At 41.4% G+C, this 23,083-nt stretch overlaps 1 protein-coding gene and 1 long non-coding RNA gene across 3 annotated transcripts; one reads left to right on the top strand and one right to left on the bottom strand.

Annotated features, from left to right (window-relative positions):
• Positions 1-3,553: 3,553 nt before the first annotated feature.
• mospd2 (motile sperm domain containing 2) lies at positions 3,554-22,906 on the bottom strand. 2 transcript variants are annotated; one of them, XM_061791313.1, is made up of 16 exons: positions 22,684-22,906; positions 22,529-22,586; positions 21,845-22,000; positions 21,087-21,173; positions 20,820-20,974; positions 19,851-19,911; positions 19,735-19,773; positions 19,528-19,652; positions 17,618-17,791; positions 11,896-12,008; positions 8,002-8,095; positions 7,032-7,128; positions 6,677-6,797; positions 6,510-6,603; positions 5,500-5,541; positions 3,554-4,041 (listed from the first exon to the last, which is right to left on the bottom strand). In XM_061791313.1, the coding sequence occupies exons 1-16, from the start codon at positions 22,714-22,716 to the stop codon at positions 3,889-3,891; spliced, it is 1,602 nt and encodes a 533-aa protein (XP_061647297.1). In that variant the 5' UTR covers positions 22,717-22,906; the 3' UTR covers positions 3,554-3,888. The 2 variants fall into 2 exon arrangements, with proteins under 2 accessions (XP_061647297.1, XP_061647298.1); XM_061791314.1 differs by lacking the exon at positions 5,500-5,541.
• LOC133486346 (uncharacterized) lies at positions 5,425-7,671 on the top strand. The gene is made up of 2 exons (XR_009791000.1): positions 5,425-5,927; positions 6,540-7,671. It is a non-coding gene; the product is annotated as an uncharacterized LOC133486346 (long non-coding RNA).
• Positions 22,907-23,083: the final 177 nt, after the last annotated feature.

Genomic DNA, 23,083 nt, shown 5'->3' with positions numbered 1-23,083 from the left:
TTTTTATTTTATTTGGTCTCAAACCCCTCGGACCCACCGAAAAAAAACAAACTGTTTGCAATATTGTGGTATTATTGTTTTATAATTAAAATGCTTCTTAGTTATATTTGCAATGAGAATGAAGTCATAATAGCAGCATGCCATGTCTGAGGTGAGAGGTTCTGGGTTGGAATCTGGTTACCCGACCAGTTCAGGGTAAACCTTGCCTTTTGCCCAAATGTCAGCTGGGATAGACCCTAGTCCTAATGAGGATAAGCACTTGAAAAAATGGATGGAACGGAGTCATAATATTGTCAGAAAGTCAGAATTTCAACAGAAAATATTTGTGTTTTGTCACAAATTACAAGAGAAATAATAAATACTATGAGAACACGTTTGAGAAATTAACAATTCTCATTATGGTATAGTGGAGCTGTAAACCACCGCAAACTGCAACCATAAATATATTGTTATCGTTAAATCTGCTAATATAAATTGTTTTATTCTGCAATTTTCTGTGTGTTCTGCAAGATAACGCTTGAGCAGGTAGTTTTTCAGCAACCCTTCAATTAGACAACATAGACACAACAGGGGATCTGGGATGGTGCCTTGGGGTATGCCAAAGCTAATAGCTTTACCAAAAAGTTCCCAAAAAAAAGAATTTAAAAAAAATGTTAAATTGAATACAAACTTTGTCAGTTCGATTGTGTACTAACAAAGTAGAATATTACCTATACTGTATTTACGACACTACTTTAAATGAGGAGAACATTTCACCAATTCCATCCAGTACATCCTTATACTTGAATGCAGCACTCAATTCATTTTTTATTGATCTCTTCTTCCAATTTGGCTGAATGAGTACATGCTCAAACGCTGCAGCCGGAGGTCACGTTAACATTGGGGCAGCTTTTGATTGGATGTAAAAATCAATATAACTGAGGGGCTTCTAGCTCCTAATGCTGCCAGCAGAGACATACAGCGTGGCATTAATGACAGCGGAGCAATGATGGGGCCATGAACGTGTGTAGGTAAGTCACATGACCGTAAACAAGCTTCAAGGATGTGACATCACTGATGTTTTGCGTGTGTGTGTGCTGAGTGAGCTGTTCTCTGTCTATATATAAAACTGTGCTATCGCAGACAAATATTGACTGGCATTGAATGTATCAGATATACAGATGTAACATAAGATAAAAATGTTTTATATTCAGATCATATTTAGGAATATTGGTAATTTTATGAGAAAAATGTTTTATATTCAGATCATATTTAGGAAGATTGGTAATTTTATGAGAAAAATATTTAATTTTACAAGCGTCATAATGAGAAAGATTGTTTAATGAAAAAAACTGAAAAAAATGAGATTTGTAATTTTATGAGAATTTATTTATTTCATGGGACATTTTAAGAGTTTGTAATTTATTGGAAGAGTTGTAATCCTAAGAAAGAATTGTCATTTTTATGGGGGGGCGTGTCATTTTATGAGAAATATGTTTTTTATGAAAATAATTATTTTAATTTAAAATATCAAATTATTTTAATTTTATTCAAGATATATTTTTTGATATTCATGATTTTGATTTTATGGGAAATATTTTTCATTTCATAAGAAAATTTACAACTTACAAAAAAAATAGAAAGAAATTAGAAAAAATAGTGTTTGATTTCATGAGGTGACAGGGCGTTGCTAGGTTTTGACGATTGGGGTGGCTTAGTCGCCCAAAACCTTTGTTGATCAGGGTTGGGGTGCTAAGGAGTTGTTGGTCCACATGAAAAACTTGCATACGTGAAGGTTATTCTTTTGTTTATTGCCGGTGTACTTGCTCATATAGTCAATGTTACTTTTTCGGGGAGGAAACCCACATTTATAAAGCCCCCCTAAAAATAGGCCTAGCGACTCCACTGTGAGGTGACATTGCATGTCCCTAGAGCCAGCTTCTGCAGCCGGGGAGCAGTTTGCAGCTGTGACACGGTTTGGATGAAAACCTCCAAAATATGAGACCATGGCTGGGGCCTTGCTCACGAGTGAGGGTGAAGAATGGAATGGGAGCTAACAGTGTCTGCAGTGATGCGGACTCGATGGAATGGGAGATAGTGTATGCAGTGATGCGGACTCTTATCGGTCTGTGGTAGTGAAGGAACTGAGCCCAAAGGCGAAGCTCTCGATTTACCGATCATTCTATGTTCCTACCATAACCTATGGTCAAAGTAACTTCCTCAAGACATTTGCACCCTATTGGTCTGAAGCGTACCTTTAAAGCAAAATAAACATTTCAGGTTTTACATCTGAAAATGTTGCGAACAATCTGAAGAGTTCAAACTCAAAAGTAGGTTAGACCAGGCCGTCTCGGAGGCCCCCGCGAACAAGCTTGTCATAATCAACATTAGCATTAACGCGCTCATTATTGGCGGGTTTGGACAGCACGTTGATAAGCAAACTGGGATGGTTGCTCGTCGCATGGCGTCCTGATTGCTTGGTGCCGGATATCATTGCGGATAAGGCGAATTGTCAATAAGTTGCATGGGGCCCACGCACCCGTGTCCTTGCGCTCGCCGCTAATTGCTTGTGTATTTTTAGTAGGCCCACGCTGGCTAATTAAAAGCAATGGAGACCGAGCTCTCCCGCGGCACACCGGTGTCGGCGTGGAGCGCGTTGGCTCCGCCGTGTTTTCATTTAGATACATGCGGGTGAATAGTGGTGTGCTCTTTCAAGTGAAAACAAAATAAATGCAGTGGTGGGAAGTAACCAAGTACTAACAGTTACATTACTGTACTTAAGCAGACTTTTTAAAAAGTATTTGTAGTTGGGTTTCCTGACATGCCAAATGTGCGGTTGCACAGCGCTTTTTGTTCGGGGGCTGGCGACGGACCACTGCTCTTAGAAATGAGCTCACTCTTCCTGTCACTGTGGATCAATATTAATGTTTTACGCCTCATCGTACCTCTGCGATATTTGTTCAGCTATATAAGGTATTGCTTGTTGCCAAGGAACAAGTGTTGAAGTGAGGAGCTTTAAATTTAGTCAGGCCACAGACCTGTCTAACTCAAAAGCAGTGCTTTGCCACCATCTCGTCGCATGTATAAGCAACTATAAACCCTTTTAATGTGATCTTGGGGACTTGGGAGAGGGAAAAACGAGCAGCAGCGACATGGAGGAACGTGAATCAGGAGCATTGATAACCGTGGCGCAACAGTTTCAGAGAAGATAACCCCCAACCATCGCCTTATTCCAAACAATTGCTTGATGTTTTTGGCACTACTGATTCATGATTGTTGTGTCTTGGCCCAGACTAAAACAATCATCTTCTGGCTTTCAAAAATTCTCCGTCTAATCTGGGGGAAAAGAAAATTTATTTATTTTTTATTTATTTATTTTTTATATATATATATATATATATATATATATATATATATAAAGAGGGAGCTAATTTAGCTTTTTTTTTTGTCATTTCCCAACGTTATCAAAGCTATAGTAAGATGTTCTGGCAGCGTGCAGTGTTGTTTCTTCTCAGAACGAGTACTTTGTGCCAAGCTATCAAAAAAGGTACTATATATAATTGACAGTAAAAACTCATTTTTGCTTTTTAATTTCAGGGTTATTTTTACATTGACTTAAGGAGTAGAATCAGTACTTCTACTTTCATTAACATGGCAAAAAAAAAAGAGTATTTATTTTCACATCTGCTAGAGTATCATGTAAAATATTGTACAATATGATCACAAAAATATATATTTCCTACATATTTTTTGCAATAAATATATTTTTTTCCCAGCTTAAAAAACTGCTTCAAGGTTGTTAAAAAGTGTCTTTGTTCGTTGTCAAGGGGCAGCACAAAACCTGCCCCTCGATTTGGCGCCAAAAGGTCTTTCAAGGGAGGCGGATCGGTCTTCGTAGACGTGCGGTGGTCAAGAGAGTTGCTGGGCCGTCGTCAGCAGGCGGATGCAGTACAGGTTGAGCATCAGCAGAACCAGGACCAAGCAGACCAGAACCTTCTGGACCCACACGCACGTGTTCACGCTCTGCTCTAGCCGGGAGTTGGAAGCCATCAATCGCATGAGCTGGTGGGACAGGAAAAACAGACTTGTAGGATTTAGGAAAACCTGGACAAGATGCTCCGGGAAGAAGGAGAAGACTGAGGTCGTACAAAATATCAGCATCAAAAAGATTGGCAAGTGAGTCCCCCCCACACCCGCCAAGAGAGAAAAAGAATTGAGCTGCTTTCACACAAGGATCACGCAAAATTGACACATCCGAAGATTCTGTCTCACACGAAACTCAGCGAAGCCTTAACTGTGTCATGTATGGCTGCAGCTATTGAGAATGTCTAGAATCGTGTCTTCTATGGATTTGAGTAATGGCTAAAAAATTTATTTTGCTTTATGGGTTGACATCCTCGAGTTCTACTGTAGTATCTGTGACTTTGAGTGTGTAAGGCTTTAAAATTGTGTTCCACATCAAACCTCTGTGGGAGCATTTCAAAATTATCGGCATCTATTACGGCTCTGACACTACCTCCAAACGGCGGAAAATTACTGGGCCAAACTTCATGCCCCCTTTGCATATCAAACGAACAATGGCACAGAAAGAGGCAGGCTCAAGTCACCATAACAGGATGGAATAAGTGAGCAACTGGTAATAAGACTTTGCACCTTTATGTCATTCCTTTAACACACATCCTGCTTCCAACTCTCATGCTACTCCCAAGAGCAAAGAATTTCATTCCGAGTCAGTGCCATCGACGATTGCTTTTGCCATAACCGAAGTGAGTGTCAGCATCACATCTGTGTCCCAGCATGGCAGAAATCCTTTACATTCAGGCATCTAAAACTACCTCCGAAGTGCCTCCATTATCAGTGCCGTTTATACAGAACAGTGACAGGGGAAAATACTGGAAAAATGCCGGCTTTTACAGGCAGTGTCAAAGAGGCTTTCTACAGAAGCAGTGCCCATTAGTAAGTTCAGTTATAATTGATGCCCATTATAACATACATAATTATAATGCATTGAGGGGGAAAAAGGTTTTTTCTCCTAAACCCCAAATATTCTTCAACAAGTGGAGATAAACCACCAATAAGCATTTTCGGGGTCTGACCTAAAGCTCCCTAAATGTATAATATAAAGAGATGTACCGTCTGTTAGTAGAACTTGCAAAGATTTAGGTTAGTGTAAAGACTAGAAAGGCAGTGGACTGGACTGACAGTTTTTCACCTGGATTCCAAGAAGCAAAAAGACCAAATTGTGCAAAGACGTGTCCCGCAAGTAGGTCAATGATAAATTGAGTTTATCAGGTCTTCCACTGTGTTCTCATATTTATCCGTAAAATCAATTGGGGAGATGTTTATGACATTTGGAGGGAGTCAGTCACACTGTCTCGCCCGTCCACACGTTAAGCTCAAGGCTAATGGAAAATGGGGGGGGGAGGGGGGGGGGGGGGGAATTACGAAAGTCTGGAAAATGTAACTTGCTGCTTCTCCCCAGGAGAGAGGGAGAAAGCCTTCATTCAATCAAATACTTACGAAGCTGTCATCAGATGCCCGGTAGCCTTTCTGTGCAACATGCTATGAAAATACAAATGGTTACGTTTAGGAGTCTTTAAAACTGTGACTGCAATGCCTGTCAAACCGAAAAGGTTCACAAAAACATTGCACATCATCACACGGAACACATACCCACTGCCCAGTCACAACATTAGGTACACCTCCACAATCTAATGATGTCCGACAACAGAGTCATCACAAATTGCGCCTCTAATATGATAAAAATGCTAAATTCTGATTGACAGTGTCAGTGATCGTATTTCTTAACTTCACAGGTGTATTTATTTTTTTTAAATTCTTTGTGGTAACCACAGAAAAGGTCATGGAACTTACTGTGACGTGGGAAAGTGGTACACACATCTTTCTTGGCTTTCCATCCTTTCTTTCACACGCCGTCAAAGGTAAAGGTGAGTGCAAAGGTTTTACTATTTACAGTGGTTCATTTATTTTTACACTTGTATGACAAGAATGTTACTTTGACTACAAAGAATTTTGACCCTGGAATGGACTGATTCAATTTTCAGACAAAATTTGAATGGACTGACTCAAATCCGATACTGTTTTCATTTACTTTTTCATATCATTTCATTTAAATCTTGTTTTTACCATTCTTAGTTTTCAAATTTATATTATATTTAATTAGATTTTTGTAATCTTATATTTATATTACAGTGATGCCTTGAGATGGGACAAATTTGTTCAGTGACCACGCGCGTAACTAAAAACATCGCAAATCATCTTTCCCCATCGAAATCAATGTGAATGCCATTAATCTGTTCCAGCCTCCCACAACAAAACAAATTGGAATTTTACAATAATGTAGTTTATAATAAAATATACATCATTAGAATTCGAGTATTGTCATTGGACAGTGTACATGATTAATTCACTGTGACTATATTTAGCCACATCACAATAGTATGCATTGGATCTTTTTAGGTTGTACTGGTGTACCTATATAATACATGTATATACATTGTTGTAATTACCGCTGTGTTTATATTCTTGCTGCTTCCTAGATCGCCAGCCTCCCTCAGAAGGTTGCCCGCTGGTTTAACGCTCTCTAGAACATGACAGCGCAACCTGCGGAGAGAAAGACCCCTCGAATAAGACCAGCGGGAAGTTCATGGAACCAACAGTAACATACTGCAAGTACCTGTGCTCCAGGATTTTGGGCTTTGGTACTTCTTTCCAGTACTGCGCAAGTTCTTGAGATCCTACGTTGTCCATCTCAGCCGCCATCACCAGGAAGCGATCCTGGGGGGACGCCTGAGATCCTGGGTGAAAATGAAACATACCTTTGACAGCATGTCGGTCTTAAAAGGGGGCCCTCTGTGGGCCAGTCAAACAAAACAACACAAGGGTTTGTTGATGATGTCTGGCATCATGGGAGTTGTCCTCACGTAAGCACAAGTCATGCTCGCGGAACATAAATGTCAGCCACTTTAGAAGGGCAACCGATGAGCTCATCTGGAAATATTCAGTCAGCTCCAGTAAAGTTGGAACGGTACCTCCATGCAGGGACACCACAATATCGATGGAGGCGCCGGGTTCACAGGTGCTGCTGCTCGGCTTCACTCTGTACTTCTCGGGTGCTGTGGTCCGCACCTGTAGAGGAACATCAGTGAAAACGAGAACTATTTTGTGACCAGTGAATGAAATGAAAGCAGATTACAGCATTCCGACACTATCTCAGATCATCATAGTACCCCGTTTGCGCTATATCGCACATTTTATTAGTTCAACAAACATTGTACTAATCCTTCTGGTGTGTGTAACTTGGCCACCAGGGGGGCAGTATAATAGATACGTACGTATAATACACGTTTGACGGGGGTACATGAAGACTAAGCTGCACTAACAGGCGTTTTTCGCAGAGCAGAACTAAATATGCCTGTCAATATTGCTATATTCTGTCTTGTGTGTGTTGCTGCACTGTTTGCGTTCAAGCTTTACAAGTACCATGATGTTGATGCCAGTTTTGTTAGCCAGTCTATGACATTTCACGTTGTGTTAGAATGGAACTAGCAGACATTGGTCAAACACAGTTATGTGGTTTTGTAAATACAAAATCTGTAATTCTCTTTGTTTATAGTTTTACAGTATACTTCAAATGTGAGTGGCAATAAACTACTTGAAGCAAGCACACAAGGACTCTATTTTCCAAGAGACTAGGGGGAGGGCAGAATAGAAACTTTTTTTTTTTTTTTTTTTATGTAGTGCTTGGTGTAAAAAAATAGGGAAGCATTGTTCTACACATTTTGTGTTCAAATACATTTACAATGTCTTTAAAAAGTGTGTTTTAATATGGTTGAATCCGTTTAATGCCAGTGGGAGGAGTAAAACTGTATATATATATATATAAAAAAGTGTTTTCTTTGATTTCTCTACATTGCGAGTGGGTGTTGAACCTATCCTCCGTGATAACCGTTTATTGTAATCCGTTTTAGCATGTATAATCTCCAAGTGGTGCACGCTCACCTTAAAGGCCAATGGGTTTTTCGTCACATTGCTCAGAATAATGAGGCTTTTCTTCTCTGTTTCTCCACAACCAAAACTGAGTTCTTCTGCAGGGCTACAAGCGGCGAAAAAAACTTTGCATCATACACAAACATCGGAAAGCCTGTAGACTGTTTGGACTCATTCAAGAGTTTATTCAAAGTCGTGTTGACATATGACAAAGTAGAGGTCATTTCAGCACCACTATATTATGCCAGCATTATCCTATTATTACCACCATTCTCTCATCTAATTGTAGTACCACAACAAAACACAGATAGCGTGTGCATTCAGTCTCATGAACTGCAATATTCACAATATGAAAAAGGTCATACAGCAGGTACAGTCAGCAATAATAACTTAATTAAATGGATATATAATAGATTGTTATATAGAGTAGTGTAACTGGAAGCAACCTCTAACAATGCTTTTCAGGTAGTAAAATTCAGAATTTGACCAAGCATTTTCAGGAAAAATGTGCCGCTAAAGACAAAATCTTAAGTGAGCATGAAGGATGAACTTTTTCACAATCATGGATGACGTCATGCTGGATGTAAACATATCACGCGAGACCTCAAGTCAGTGACCGACATAGGATTAACTTAACGTTTTACTTTTTCATTGGCATTTATTTTTTTTGCAAGACTCACAGGTTGTATGTATATTGCACGAGACCTAAGCAAGCATCAAAAGATTAGCCATTCCTTTGACACTTATCCCAGAGGGAGAGGAAGGACTGGTCCTGAAGTGAAAATGGTATTTTGGAACCGCCGGAGACAAATGTTACGATGGCAAGAAGGTCGTGCAATTGATAATTCAACAAAAACATTTCGGGGAGTAATATGCCTCATGAAGGTCAGTTTAAAGGATTAAGACCGGGAATATGTATTGCTTTTTCTTTGTCTTTTTTGAGATACTGATTCAGAAAGATGGACCTCCTCCATGCATAGTGGTCATTTTTGGTATTTGCAATATGTGCTGCTGCAGTTTCTACGTGAAATTGTTTTCTACTGTCATGACGACATGTAAATCATCGGTGTTTGTATGTAATTTGCACCCCCTTGTGGAGACATCAGGGGTCTTCATGGATTCAACCACTAAATGTTGACTGAGAGGTTACTGATGTCAAGGAAGTATGCCATCTCCATTGCCCAAATATCTCTAGATTCAGGAGAGGAGCTACGGTTGACCCGTTGTTGGTAGAAAGTGACTTGAGAGTGTCATGGCCGCATGTGTATGTTGCTTTGTCAAGTGGTTGATTAAAATTGTAAGCTAACTATTCAAGGAAAACATGTTATACTTTGACAATCGACATGTGCAAGTTGCAATGTTCTTGACTTTTTTTTGGTTTAGATGAATTGACATTACATCACAGTAATAGTAAATTAGTATTCCTTGAAAAATAGCGGTGGTGGTGGGCAACATGGGGTGGGGCAACGGGGCTCTCGCACAGGGCCCCATTCAAGCTAGGACTGCCACTGCTCTTGCATGATAATGAATATTAGATTCCTCACGACACTTCGGTTCAGAAAACACGAAAGGATACGCAGGTTTTGCTTTTTCTTTAGCTTTGCTGTGAGCTATTCCAAAAGAAAGTGCAGACTCATTTGAGTTAAGGTGGAAGAGAAGCAAGCATAGGCTGTTATGTGATGTAAGCCAATTATTCTATTATTCTTGTCATTTTTACATGTTCCAGTGGTTAGGCTCTTTGCACACTTTCTTGACAATTTAGAATTCTAAAAAAGTGAGCTATGCAACCTTCAAATCACCATCATACTCGGCCTTTTGAAGTTAAGGTTTTTTTTTTCCTTACGGCAGCGGAGTGACAGTCGAGAATGTTGCTTGTACAGTTTACAGGAGCTTGTGGTTGCGCTTACAGGTTTCACTGCATTTTCGCGATTGTGGTTGGACTATGCAATGGTGCAGAACTGCACTGTGTATATATTGCCAGTCTCAAATATCCTGTAATGCTACACAAGCTCATTCGAAGAACGTGAACAACAGCTCACTCTGCAGCCCTACTTCAGGCTGTAGATGCCCTTAAAAGGATTACACACTATTATCCGATGGAAACAGGAAAGACCTCGATTGGGAAAATCTGTGACAAAACACCCATGTTGTCATTATCTTATAAACACACAAGCAATGCTATAAAATACTTAGTGTGCAGGGCAGAAAAAAAATATAAAACATTCTCAGCCTCTTGTCAGTGCAGCTTTGGTGCATCTTATGGATAGAGGAACTGCTGTGTATTTTCTCCTTTTTATGTCCCAGTGTTATTTGCCCACAGTACTCAAAGAGAATCTAAGAGTTGAGCGACGGTTGGGTGAAACAGGCGATCAAAGCACCCGCGCCCTCCTCTCTCCAGGGAAGCCCCCGGCCTTGAATTAAAAAGTAAACCGGCTCAGGAACATCGCAGCATTTAAGGCTCATTGCGATGTGTTTACTGGCCTGATTTTGTAGCCTTGAGCTGCCACAGTCCACACATCAAAGCGGCTACGCTCTGCGAAACAGACCTTGACGGCATGCTCTGACAAATATATGCTCATTTCAAATATATGTAATATAGACCCAAAAAAAGTATTAGGACACCTGGCCATTTACACCTACAAGAAGTAGAAATGATGAATAATGAAGATTTAGAGTCCATATAGTGTACAAAAGGGTGTGTGTTAATCTCTTAAAGATTAACCTTGCTCAAGTTGCTCTTTCAACAAATATGCTCCAATTATCTGGCAATGTCATAAATCTTCCTTTATCTTCAAACTGCTCACATTCATTCCCTGCACTGTGAAGCTCCAACATCCAAGCCAAGTAGCAAGAGGCACAACATGTTGCAGATCTGACCGAGTGCCTCACAGACGGAATCGATGACCGACCGCTGCCTCTCGTTGCTTTCTGTTAATAATTAACCGAGGCGAATCCCTTCTACTCAATGAACAATTGATTTGTGGCACCCTTAATTCCCACCCCCACATACAGCTGGATCAATTGAGCTATTAAGCTACAAACACATCAATAATGGCTCAGTGACAATATGGGGGGGAAAAAACATTTAAGTCAATATGTGCAACCCTTTCTTAATGTTGCATGTAACTTCTCTTGAATGTTATTTTTTAAGGTGTCTCACTTTGAGTGGCGGGAAATGAAGGTGCTTGTCACCAAGTTGGGGCGGGGGCACTGGGTTTTGATGATATGCTGGGAAGAGATTTCTTAGGATGTTTTTACTGCAATGTCAAACTGCTGGCGTGTCATTTTATTGAATTATTTCCGAGACTATTGTATTATGAAGTACAAAACAAAACCAAACAAAAAAAACAAGCTCCGTCGACTAATGAGAAGATTACAGGAAGTACTGTTTATTTTCTCTTTCTAATTGTGGCTTTCTATTTCATACGTCACACCAGACCGCATCGAATTCTCTGATGCAGTGTCACTATGTGAAAGTTCACATTTGCAACAATATCCTGATTCATTGGCTTAAGTATAAAAGCCACAGTTAAGATATTTTTTTATGGCTCAGACGCAACAACAAACATATACAAGTCATCTGTCACTTGCAATTTCTTCCTTCCAATCCCGAATTCTTTTAGGGTCAGTGTAGAAATAATATGGAGTGCTCCCCGCTGACCGCAGCAGCACAGATGCCACTTGCGGGCAGCGTCTATTGTGGTCAAGGTGTCCACCGCAACACATGGTATTAATGTTATCAGTCGTAATCTCCCAGTGTTTACTTGTTGGCGTGTACGACATACCTGGCAACTAGTTAGGGCATGCCATCGATTCGCGCAGACGCCACTATTTGTGGAAAAACACTTGAGGATGCACACAATGCTAGGGGAGAAATCTATTACTTTAACTGAGGGCAGTGCATACCTGATGTCCAACAGGGTGCCTTTAAATGTGGTCATAGGCCTCCTGGCTCCTTTGATTCGGCTCTCTCCCTTATCGCTGTCTTCTGTCCTCAAATTGTCTTCCAGGAAATTCACCTGCAAAGACAATGAATGCTGAATTACGCAAGATACGCAGAGCACAAAGAACCTCGGAGCATATTTCCAACAGCTAATCTCCATTTGTGGTGACCTATCAGATAATGAAGGGTAATAATTGTCAGTGTAATATGTCAGTACTCTTTCTTGGAAGCCCCCCTTGGAACTCTTGAAACCCCCCACTGACCCTTGTGCTCATTTAAAGGAAGCGGAGATCAACAAAAAGCATATCCATGGAAGAATACAGAACTAAAATAAAACGCAGACTTCTGACTCGGAATAGAAGAACCTAAATGCAAAAAGTGTATTAGCCGTACACACTTTGATGTAAATCGTCCCGAGACACACCGCAAGATCATGACAGGATGTTCATTTTGAAGATGTTAGCATAAAAGGAGGGAAAGAGAATGTAGACGGGAGGTGCGGTTGGTTGGTCGGGGGTGGGGGAGCATAGTGTGTGTGTGTTCACGTGGTTGGGATGGGGAAGCAAAGGTAAGAGGGCTCTGCATGCGATGGGAAAGTGAGTGACTCACAGGGCAAGTGAGTGTGATTCGAGCAACATGCCAGCTTGGCATTACTGTTTTCGCAAGAATGAAGACATTGAGATGATCAGCTGATAACAACTCAGTTTATTCATCGTCATCATTTTAAAGCAAAGCAATTTATATAGCGCATTTCACACACAAGGTAACTCGATGTGCTTTTCATGATTAAAAGCATTTTAAAAAACAAAGACAAAAAAAAATCAACTTATAAACATTTAAAACCAAGAAGAAAAAAAATAAAAGTACACAGAGGCTTCATGACTGCTACTTTAAGAGCTTTAGGAAACTCGTCTGACTGAAGTGAGCAATTGATTATTTGCTGAAAATCAGCTAGCACAGACTTCGCAATAGCTTTGAAAAGTCAGATGGGATTGAGTCAAGATAGCTCGTTGATGGTTTCAGCTGCTGAACTGTTTTCTCTACAGTTTTTGTGGTCAACTATTAAATTCTGACATGGTCATAGAGTATTTCCTGGGCGGCTTCAGATGTAGTATCATTTTATCATTTCGCTGATTTGTGCTGCTATTTAACTTGATGGATTGTATCTTTTTTCACTAAAATAACAAGCAAATTCATTGCATTTATCTGATTCGGGGGGTTTGTGAGCTTGTCAACCACGGCAAACAGAGTGCGAGTATTGTTCAAGTTCTTACTGATGATTTCAGAAAAGTGCTCAGTCAATTTGGAGTTTAGTATTTCTCCACTTACATTCAGCTTTCGTACACTTTGATTTAAAGGTGTTTCAACATCCTTAGAGATGACCAGGTCTAAGATGTGACCTTGAGTATGGGTTGGACTCTTAATATGACTCAAATGTGTCGAGTATAGCAGAGAGTTCTTTAGATTTTTCCCCCATGTTATTGTCAACATGAATGTTAAAGTCTCCCGTTATGACAAAATAGTTGTACTCAGTACAAAACTGACAGCAGTTCTGAAAAATCCTCCATAATTTTTCTATTGTATCTTGGAGACCTATAAATTATTAAAACAATAACCTTTGGGTCACCTTTAACTAAAAACAGATATTCAAAAGAGCTAAAATCACCCAGTATAATTTCTTTACACTGAAATAATGACTGAAAAATAACAGCAATACCACCGCCTTTTTTTCCATATTCAATTTGCTGGTGCTGCCTCATTTAAAATGGTATTACAGCTACTTTCTGTTAACCCCATTTCATTTAGTGACAAAAAGTCATTAATCAACATTGATTTGTTACCCTGTGACCTGATATTGAAAAGAGCTAGTCTCGCAGAGATAACTGGTGACCATGGTTTGATAGATTCACGTTTTATCCTCACTAAGTTTGGAGTTCTACTTTTTTTGTGCCATATTTCTTTGACCAACTTCCTGTCCCTTGTAATTACAGAGATGAAAAATGCCTGATCCCCCCATAGGGGTCTGACTTATTCTGGAAAAGACCCCGCAGATATCAGTCAGATTCGCAGATAAGATTCTTCATGGGTGGTGGAGGGGCCCTTCGCATTAAAGTGCAAACTTGACACATAGGAAGTAAAGAGTAGATACAACGGTAACACGTGCCTGTGTTACTAATTGAGACTTAACAGATTGAAATGAAAATACATTGGTATTAGAATGATCTAAGGCACTTGTCCTACTATATTTGTAAAACCCATACAGACATTGATAATAGATAATAAAAAAATAAAATCAAGATCATACAAACAAGTAAAAATGGAGAGGATGATTTCCAACGTTGATTGCTTGAAATGCTTGAAGTAACTCATTAAGTACTTTTATCGGACATTTGAGGGTGAAAATATTGTGGAATGTTTGATTGGAGTGATGGTTGGTAGTGAGATGAGTGCCTTTTGGCGACTGTACAAAAAAATAAATCAACAGGCAAACACTCCTGCAGCCTTCATCGCTTCATGAAAGAAGTCAGAAATGTTGTCGGTTCGTTGAAATGTTGAAAGGTTGAAATGTAGTAGGTGAAAAAGAAATGTCGCATCCAAGACGGAGTCAAAGGGGCTCACAGTGATGCCGCTCATATGAGCACACCTGCCTTGGCGGCCTGCAGAAATCTTCCGGAGTGTGAACGCCGTGTGTGGGTGCAATGATCCTATGCTGCATCACCACCTCCAGCCCTTGTTTCAAAACAAAGAGAGAGGCAATTAGCTACCAAGTCATCAAGTACCGTGCCGTCCGGATCCCACACGATCATGTCTTGAAAAAGAACGGACGGTAGGCGAGAGCTCCTTCAGACAGGTTGGTATAGGAGAGCACATGACAGCCCCAGCAAGTGCTTTGTCCTCAACTTCGACTTTCCACAGGCAAAGAGTATTGTCAAACTTCCTCTGTGCAACAATGAAATATTTGAATGGGAAGGAAAAAAAAAAGCACTCCTGGTCTTGCCAGTATGGTACAATGTGACAATATTTACATAGTTGACACCTACATGCTTCAATTTGATTGGGGTTTACCTGATCTGAACCATTCAATGGCGAACTGAACTGAACCATATCACTGGGTGGAAACAAGGAATAGGTTCTTTGGTACGAGATCACTTTTAAATTGGGTGTCGATCTCATCTTGGAATCAAATGCATATAAACAGACTTTAATGTTATCATACAAGCATTAATCTGGTCTTGGTCTTGACCTGGTTTTAACCTGCCTTGGCGTTGACTCTGTGTCGAGCAAGTTTTGGTCTTGACTTGGTCTGATCTCATCGAAGTCTTGGTCTTGACTTTGTCCTAACTCCTCAAAAGCGTTGGTCTTGACTGTCTCAACACCTCAGAGTATTAAGTTTGACTTGGTCTCAACTTCTCTCAGTCTTGGTTTCAACTCTGTTTTGTGCCCTCAAAACCCTGGTCTTGACTTGGTCTCAGCCCCTCAAAGTCTTGGCATTAACTCTGACTCAATGCTTCAAAGTGTTGGCCTTAAGTCTGTTTCAGGACCTCAAAGTGTTGGCTTTAACGGTCTGCAGCCGTTCTCAATTTCTCTCAACTCAAGCCCTCAAGACGTAGGTCTTGACTTGGTCTCAACATCTTGAAGTCTTGTTCTTAACTTGTTAACAGTCGGTCAAAATATTAGTCTTAACTCCATCTCAATGCACCTCAGTCTTGGTCGTGACTTGGTCTCGGCTCCTTTCACAACAACTTTTAAGAATGGGGATAGCTTATTGAATTGAAATGTACAACTTGGTAGAAATAGGGCTGTACACTGTGTTATCAAACAAATGTAATCTACCTCCTCATACGGTTGGTAGGTTCAAGTGCAGGCAGTCTTTTGGGATGTGCTGATCACGCCACCCAAATATTTCTGGCACAAGCCAGAATGGAAACTTCAAATTCATTTTTCACATAAATGAGGCTAATAACTACTGATTTGCACATTTCTTTGATTACGTTAATCTGTTGTGCATGATCAATGTGGTGTTACTCTACAATGCTTTCTCTTGTTTGTGTATCTGGGATTCAAAGGTTGTGGGTTTTGCTGTTTTCAGTGGCTACAGTTTCAGTTTACCACAAGTGATGTTGGCAGCCAACAGAAATTGTTGTCATGCTCGTAGGCTCGTACAAATGTGGGTCAAGCCCAAGTTGACGCCCAACTTTCTGCCGGGCATGGATTTCATGCAGGTTTATTTTGCACACAGCGAGCTGCAAGAGAAACCATCCATTTTCCGTACCGCTTATCGTCATTAGGGTCGCAGGGGTGCTGGAGCCTATCCCAGCTGACTCTGGGCGAGAGGCGGACAGATATAAACAAACAACCATTCGCACTCACATTCACACCTATGGGCAAGTTAAGAGTCTTCAATTAACCTACCTTGCATGTTTTTGGGATGTGGGAGGAAACCGGAGTACCTGCAAACTCCACACAGGCGCGGCCGGATATGTTGTAAATAGTTTCTTTGCATATATAAAAAGAGCAGCATATAAAACCAATTTATTACTATTAATAGTAGTATTCGTAGTAGTTGCCAGGTGAGTCACACCCGTGGGAGATGTGTGAGACGTATGAGTGTCGTCAACTTTTTCGACACCTACAACCAAAAGCGTTGCGGGCCGTGTCAAATATATATTTTTTTATATATTCCATGGGGAACTAAAAAAAAATGGACAGCGGTTCCACAAATGGTACCCGGGCCATAGTTTGGACACCCCTGATGCAAACGTAATCAAGCGAAAGTCAGCAGGTTTAGTGGACATATATTATTACAGACTCAAATGGCTCACACGAGGATGGATGGGAGATGGCGAGAGAGGCGTTCGCATCCATGCAATCAAAGACGTTCGAAGTCACCTTCATGAGTGCAAACTTCCAAATCTAAACATTACTATGCCTCTCAACTCAGTCAGCTCCACAGAGAGGGTCTGATTACACGCTGTAATCCTTGACTCAACTTTGAATATGTGAGAGAACAAAGACAGTCCTGCACCTTTGGAATCATTAACTGTGAGAAGAAGCGATATCATTTGATGCGCATACTATAACACATTTCCTCAAATCGTGACCGTCTCGCTCATAGACACCGTGGCAATATTAGTCAGTCAATTCACTTGAGATTTAATGAACACTTCCCTAATCCCTTTTACCAATAGGAACAAAAACAAACAGCAGTTACTAAAATCTCAGTTGATTGATGCTACTGGCTACACTGACATTTCAGAAGTTAGCTGCTGAGCCCATCTGAACTTTGTCGAAGTACCTACACCAAGGCATCTAGTCTTGCAAATGAGTTAGTGTGGAGACTTATTGCATGTTCGAAATTTTTAATTTTACGCTATCAAAACTCATTCACCGCCATTGACGGCTATAGAAGTCAAAACTCCATTTAAATTTGGAAGGGCTGGGCAGTGAATGCTGATCTGTGCTAAAGTATATTGCCGTTTCTCGCCATTTCTAAATATTCATTTTTACTTAGTTTTTAACTCCAGTTTCACTTGACATAAATGGCAATATACTAGTATTCACTTGACATAAATGGCGATATACTAGTAACATTTCTGATTATTACCACCACTGAAAGGCCTGTCTCATTTGCAGTTGAATAACCTGATTAAGCAGCTGCTATTTGTGGAAATGGGAGAAAGGTACCTTTTTGGGCTTGACGGCAACCTCGGAGTTGATGCTGGACTCGAGACCGTCTTTGCTCTCCAGCTCGCTTTCTTTGCTCTCAATCTCATCCTCGCTGACGATTGGTCCATTGTCGCTGATGGGCGTCTGGAAGTCGTCGTCGGGGAGAGGTGGGTAGCTGTACTTGAACAGATCCTGGAATGTCCCCAGAGAGCTCATATCAATGCACGAGGTCGTTTTGAAGACACATGGTCACATGGAGTATTTAATGAGGACTCGTAAATATTTTCACCGAAGATCTGCCTTGAAAGATGACAATGGTCAGTTTTGAATGACATATCTCTCTGGTTAATTGAACAATATGTTGATTATTGGGGACATCAACTGAAATGCCGTAACTCTTCATGTAGCATGACTCTGGTAGTATGAATATTAAAGCAATTAATAACTAGTGTAGCTGACCCTGAATGAAGACGAAGCTATGAGTATCAATGCTACAGCTTTGCTTTTAATATTTACAAAGCCTGTCCATGAGTTTAAAGATGAGTATTGGGGTGGGGGTCCGGGGTTGGTGCTGCGGGTCTGGGTGGGATGGCCCTCTTTGTCGGTGGTTGTCCGGCCTAATGGGCACGACCGGCAGGGGCCATGCCTCTTAATCACCCACTTAGCACACACTCACACCATATATTTTTCTCACTAAACAGATCTGAGCACATACACGTATCAAAGGGTCCCTGGGGGACTGGTATGGGATCGGGAGGGTGTGGGTGCGGGATCGGGTTTCAGCACGTCTGTGCTGTTTCCCGGTCCGTGCGCCCTGCTCACACCCCTGGATTTTAAATGCATCACACAAACTCCCCATGTTTTAATGCACCACATACACCTATCTCTGGGGGGGCGGCGGGTGGTTGGCTGAGGGGGTGACATTGGGTCCCTGTGGCTCCCGCTGTGTGGCCGGTTGTCGGGGCGCCTCGGTGGGGCTGGCGGACTGCCCAGGGTCCCTCGGTCTGGGACGTGTCCCGTCCGCCGGGCTGCTCTCGAGTGGACCCCTGGGCCTGATCCCACCCCTCGATTGATTGGGTGTGGTCCTCAGCCGCCATGGTGCAGTCACAGCAATTACGGGACACTTCTGTCAGTCTTTGTGCATGTAAAACGGTATCAATTCACTTGCATGTATCCGCACACACACCCCTGGGACTCTTTCACTGGGTCTGAGGTCACGCACTTCATTCGACAAATAACTCATGAATATACAAATCGCTTGTGTATCCCCTCACTAATACTCTCGTCCCGTAGACTTACAATTCACATAATTAATGTCACCACACTTCAGTTGTACAGCCTGGTTCACGACCCTTGTCCTGCGTGCTTCTTCTCCTATCCTTGTCCTGTTCTATCTTGTCCTGTGCTTCCCTCGCAGGGTGTAGCACTACAGCCCAATGCAACACTCATATTTAATGTTTCATTGTTGTAGATAATGTAATGATTTCCTTCTCTCATCCTGTTTACAATTAGTGCTTTGTCTTTGTTTCTCTCTCCCTTCTAGAAACTTTGTTCTGTTGGACTGATCGAGGCTGATTGTCAATAAACCTTGATTATAATACCACAGCGGAAGCTTAAACCTCCACCGTGACACAGTAAAACTGTTCCGGCATAAAAGGGATACAGGTTTTACCTGACAGCCGAACAGGACCAAAAAAAAAAAAAAAAAGTATTGACAGCTAATTTAAAAAAGAAAAAAGGAAACATTAACATAAAAATTCCAGTTGACAATTTTATAATGAAAACAGATGCAAATACTCAGCTTTGTAAGATTTTAGAGATACAATGTGATCCTAATTTGGCAGAAGGTTTCTTCTAAGATAAAACATCCTCTATCATTCGGAAATATTGTGGATTATGTCTCCAATAGCGGGTGAACTTCAACGTACCGTTCCACCCATGTGAGGCGGTAAGTACTCCGGGTCGATAAACGACTGGAGTTCAGATCTGGATGCAAATTTGAGCTTGCTGATGGCCTCTGGACCCAACCACGTTTTCACGATCTTCCACGCGGCTACATGAGGCAGGGAGAGAGAAGGACACGTACATTTTAGGATGGCATCGTCGAAAACAGAATGTCACAGACTCGCGCTCACCATTCATGATCCAAGGCATCTCCACAATAATCATCTTGGCTGAAATCACACAATAATTCAATTTAGTTCAATTAAGTGATAAATGCCAAAGTATGTTTGACAAAAGGTTTACTTACAGAGCAACTTTGGATAATATACTTTGAAGCAATTTACAACATACTTCACAAAGTCCATGTCCTGCAATAAAATGAGACTTTAATCAGAATTGTATTTCTGTTAGGCATTATAAAAGCTTTGTTAAAGTCCCAATGTTTATGAGAAATGTCATTATTTTCTGTTGCTTTTAGGTTTGTGTAAGAATTGTGTCAGTATTTCTGTACATTGTGGCCTCCACTTAAATTGAGGCCATACGTCAAATAAACGCCTGGTACTCTCTGCAGTTGGGTAAATAAGCACCGCACTACTTGGGGAATTTTGCCATTTTGGGGAGACATTTTTGTGGAAAGACTATTTCACATTTTTCCTCCTCTTCTGAAATTGCAAAGACCAAACACACTTTATCGATTAATTAATTAAGAAAATAATTGGCAGCTGCGAGCCCGAAGGAGCCTGTGATGGATGTTCAGCGTAGCGTTTCACGTAGACTGCAATCATCATTCCAACAGATTTATCAATAGAAGCAAGCCCTGCTCCCTGACTGGGCTCCGTAATTGGCAGGGGTCCTCATTGCTATGCAGGCGAGGCGCTCCTCGACCTTAACGAGATCATACTGAACAGCGACGACGCTCCGGCTCCCGTTGAGGCTCTGCTTTCCGATCGGATTTTCTAAACTCCTCATTTCGTATGCGTGCTATAAAGCCGTTTCTTCGTTTTCGTTTTCTATGCATCTTGCTGGTTTAGGTCTGTAACCCGTTCGCTGGAGAGCTGCGCGAGGGTGCTCACGTGTGACACGGCACGTCCATGGATTAGAAAGACCCCTTGAATTGACCAACAGGATTTAAAGGTTATTTTAATCTCTAAAGCGTAAAACCACTGAAGAGCGTCAGTCCCTGCAAGTACAGAGCAGGCAATAGGACGATGACTTTACAGCCATATAACACGTTTTCCACAATCTGAATAAAACATATTTGACAAAGACAACTTACTATATTGGTGAGGCCAGACTCTGACATGTCAAACACGACTGTTAAGGGCATCCCAGGTTCTTTTTTGACATTTCGCTCCAGCCAGAAAGCCACATATTTCCTCTTGTCAATGACTGCTTTTGCATCCTTTACGTGTAGTTTTACCTTAAACCAGACTGGAGAAAAGTACATTAGTACATTACTGTCAGCTTATTCACATCTAATCAAATCATCTTTTTGTTATTCCAGCAAAAGAGTGAAAGGAAACGGCTCGAGCGTCAAACATACAGAGCTTGTTGCCCTCTTTGTCGTATCCATGGAGAAAGACCGCCCCTGTCTCAAACATCCATCTGGGAATGGAGCTCTCGGAGAGATCTGAGGGGGAAAAACAAGCTTGTTAAACAATTTCTCCACAAATGCGGATTGCGTAAGGAAAGCTCAACACATTGCCTCAACCGCTTGAATCCATTGGTCGTCATCCTCTGATGTTTTTTAAGGAGTTGAGTAATCTCAAGCTGAAGAGAAGAACTGAAACTAGTCTGACAAATTGCCTTTATTGTGATCACAAAAGAACTAGTGTTTGATTTCATGAGAAAATAAAACCTGTTTATGGATGACAAAAGTAGGAATGGTATCCAACCTCTGTGACATTGATCTCTAATCACATTCCCTTAACACGACTGACTCGCAAATTGCATTTGCTGGATGTATTAAAGACTTCCCCAGAGCGAAGAAAACCCCGAGGATACTTAAACAGCAGGTATTGTTGTCAAGAGGCCTATTCATGATGTTTAACGCACAATGGCACTCTTGTGTGTACGGGCTCAGCCCCGAGAAGCGGCGTGGATCTGACAACCATCGAGCGAGGCGACGTAAACAGCTCCATTGACAGGCAGAGCTGAACTTGAGCACTTGTTGATACCAGCTGCTGCGCTGACGAATAGACGTTTACGCTCTAATTAAATCCCTGATCGTGTGTTATGTGCTATGTTAATGTCAGCCTCTGACCGTGCATGTAGAAAGACAGTGATTACGTGACCCCTCACCGTTTATGCCGTACTCTTTCCTCCATTGGAAACTCTCGTCAATCATTTTCAAGGCGTCGTCCACCACGTAGAGTCGCCACATCAGGTAGCCCTCCACCATGGAGTTGTCTTTCTGCAGTCTGTCCACATCTCTTAGGTCATATTTGTCTGATGAATCTGACATTAAAATCCACATTTTTTTTTCACTACACACCCTGTCAGTGAGCTGGCAGATGATGCACAAACGTTAAGTAATTATGAACAAAATGCTTCAGGAATTCCTGCATTTGTTCATCTATGCCAGGAATGTATTAACTTGTGTAGTCTTTTTTTTAATATATCAAAGCAGCCTTTTGAGTTTTTAAAGCCCATATTAAATGCATTATAATCATGTGTCGGTTAATTAATTTGAGGAGGCTTTTTTTGTCCGGTACCTCTGAGGTTTTGTGTTCAGAATTGCCCCACATGTATTCCAGGCATAAACGTGGATGTAACATAGTAAGAGCGTGTGGCCACCATTAGCTGGTTATCTGTTTGAAGCTTATCTGGACCTTGAGTTAACTCATGATGCTGTCATGGTCACAAAGTAGGCACTTAAGAAGGGATATTTTACATACAATAGCTGGTTTGTGTATGTAAGCAAGTGTAACATCGTGCAAAAAGTGTGAGGGGAAATGACAGCCTGAATCATCATGACTACCTTACCTCGGAGGAATTCGTTTTTGAATCTCTCTCTCGTCTGCTCAATTTTCTCCTCGATGCCCTGCCACAGGAGAGTTTATTGAAGTTGAGACACGCGTTTAAAAGCAAAAACAACATCGGAAAGTGCGCTCCATCTTCCCATTTCCAATTTCAAATACCTGCTCTCCTTGGTGTTGTTCAAGTTCAGCCATGTTCAACTGTCACCGGCGCGTTCCCTTCCCTTGTCTCGGATAGTTCCCCGTTAGCTCGCTCGCTCGCTCGCTTCCTAGCTGCAGTTTGGGTGCATCAAAGGAAAGTGGGGAAACTGACGCCCTGTCGAAGCCATTTTGGCTCGGGCTCGTTGGCCACTCCTCTTCGCTTTGTTGTTCTTTTGTGACGGGGTAAAGGGAAGAAAGGGGCGCGCCGTCGTGTTCCAGATAGCGCGCACACATACGCACAATAAAGGCGTGAAAGCAATCGCTTTTACACGGCCGGTACGTTCTGGCTTCGTCACTGTGGCTAACCCTGTTAGCTTGTGTCCGTAGACGCACGGCACCACTGTCGGCAGAGCCAAACTCC

Source organism: Phyllopteryx taeniolatus, chromosome 12 (assembly GCF_024500385.1).
Source record: "Phyllopteryx taeniolatus isolate TA_2022b chromosome 12, UOR_Ptae_1.2, whole genome shotgun sequence".
In the NCBI taxonomy this organism is placed as follows: Eukaryota; Metazoa; Chordata; class Actinopteri; order Syngnathiformes; family Syngnathidae; genus Phyllopteryx; species Phyllopteryx taeniolatus.
The sequence above is the reverse complement of the archived record's forward strand: the minus strand, read 5'-3'. Positions and strand labels throughout refer to the sequence as shown.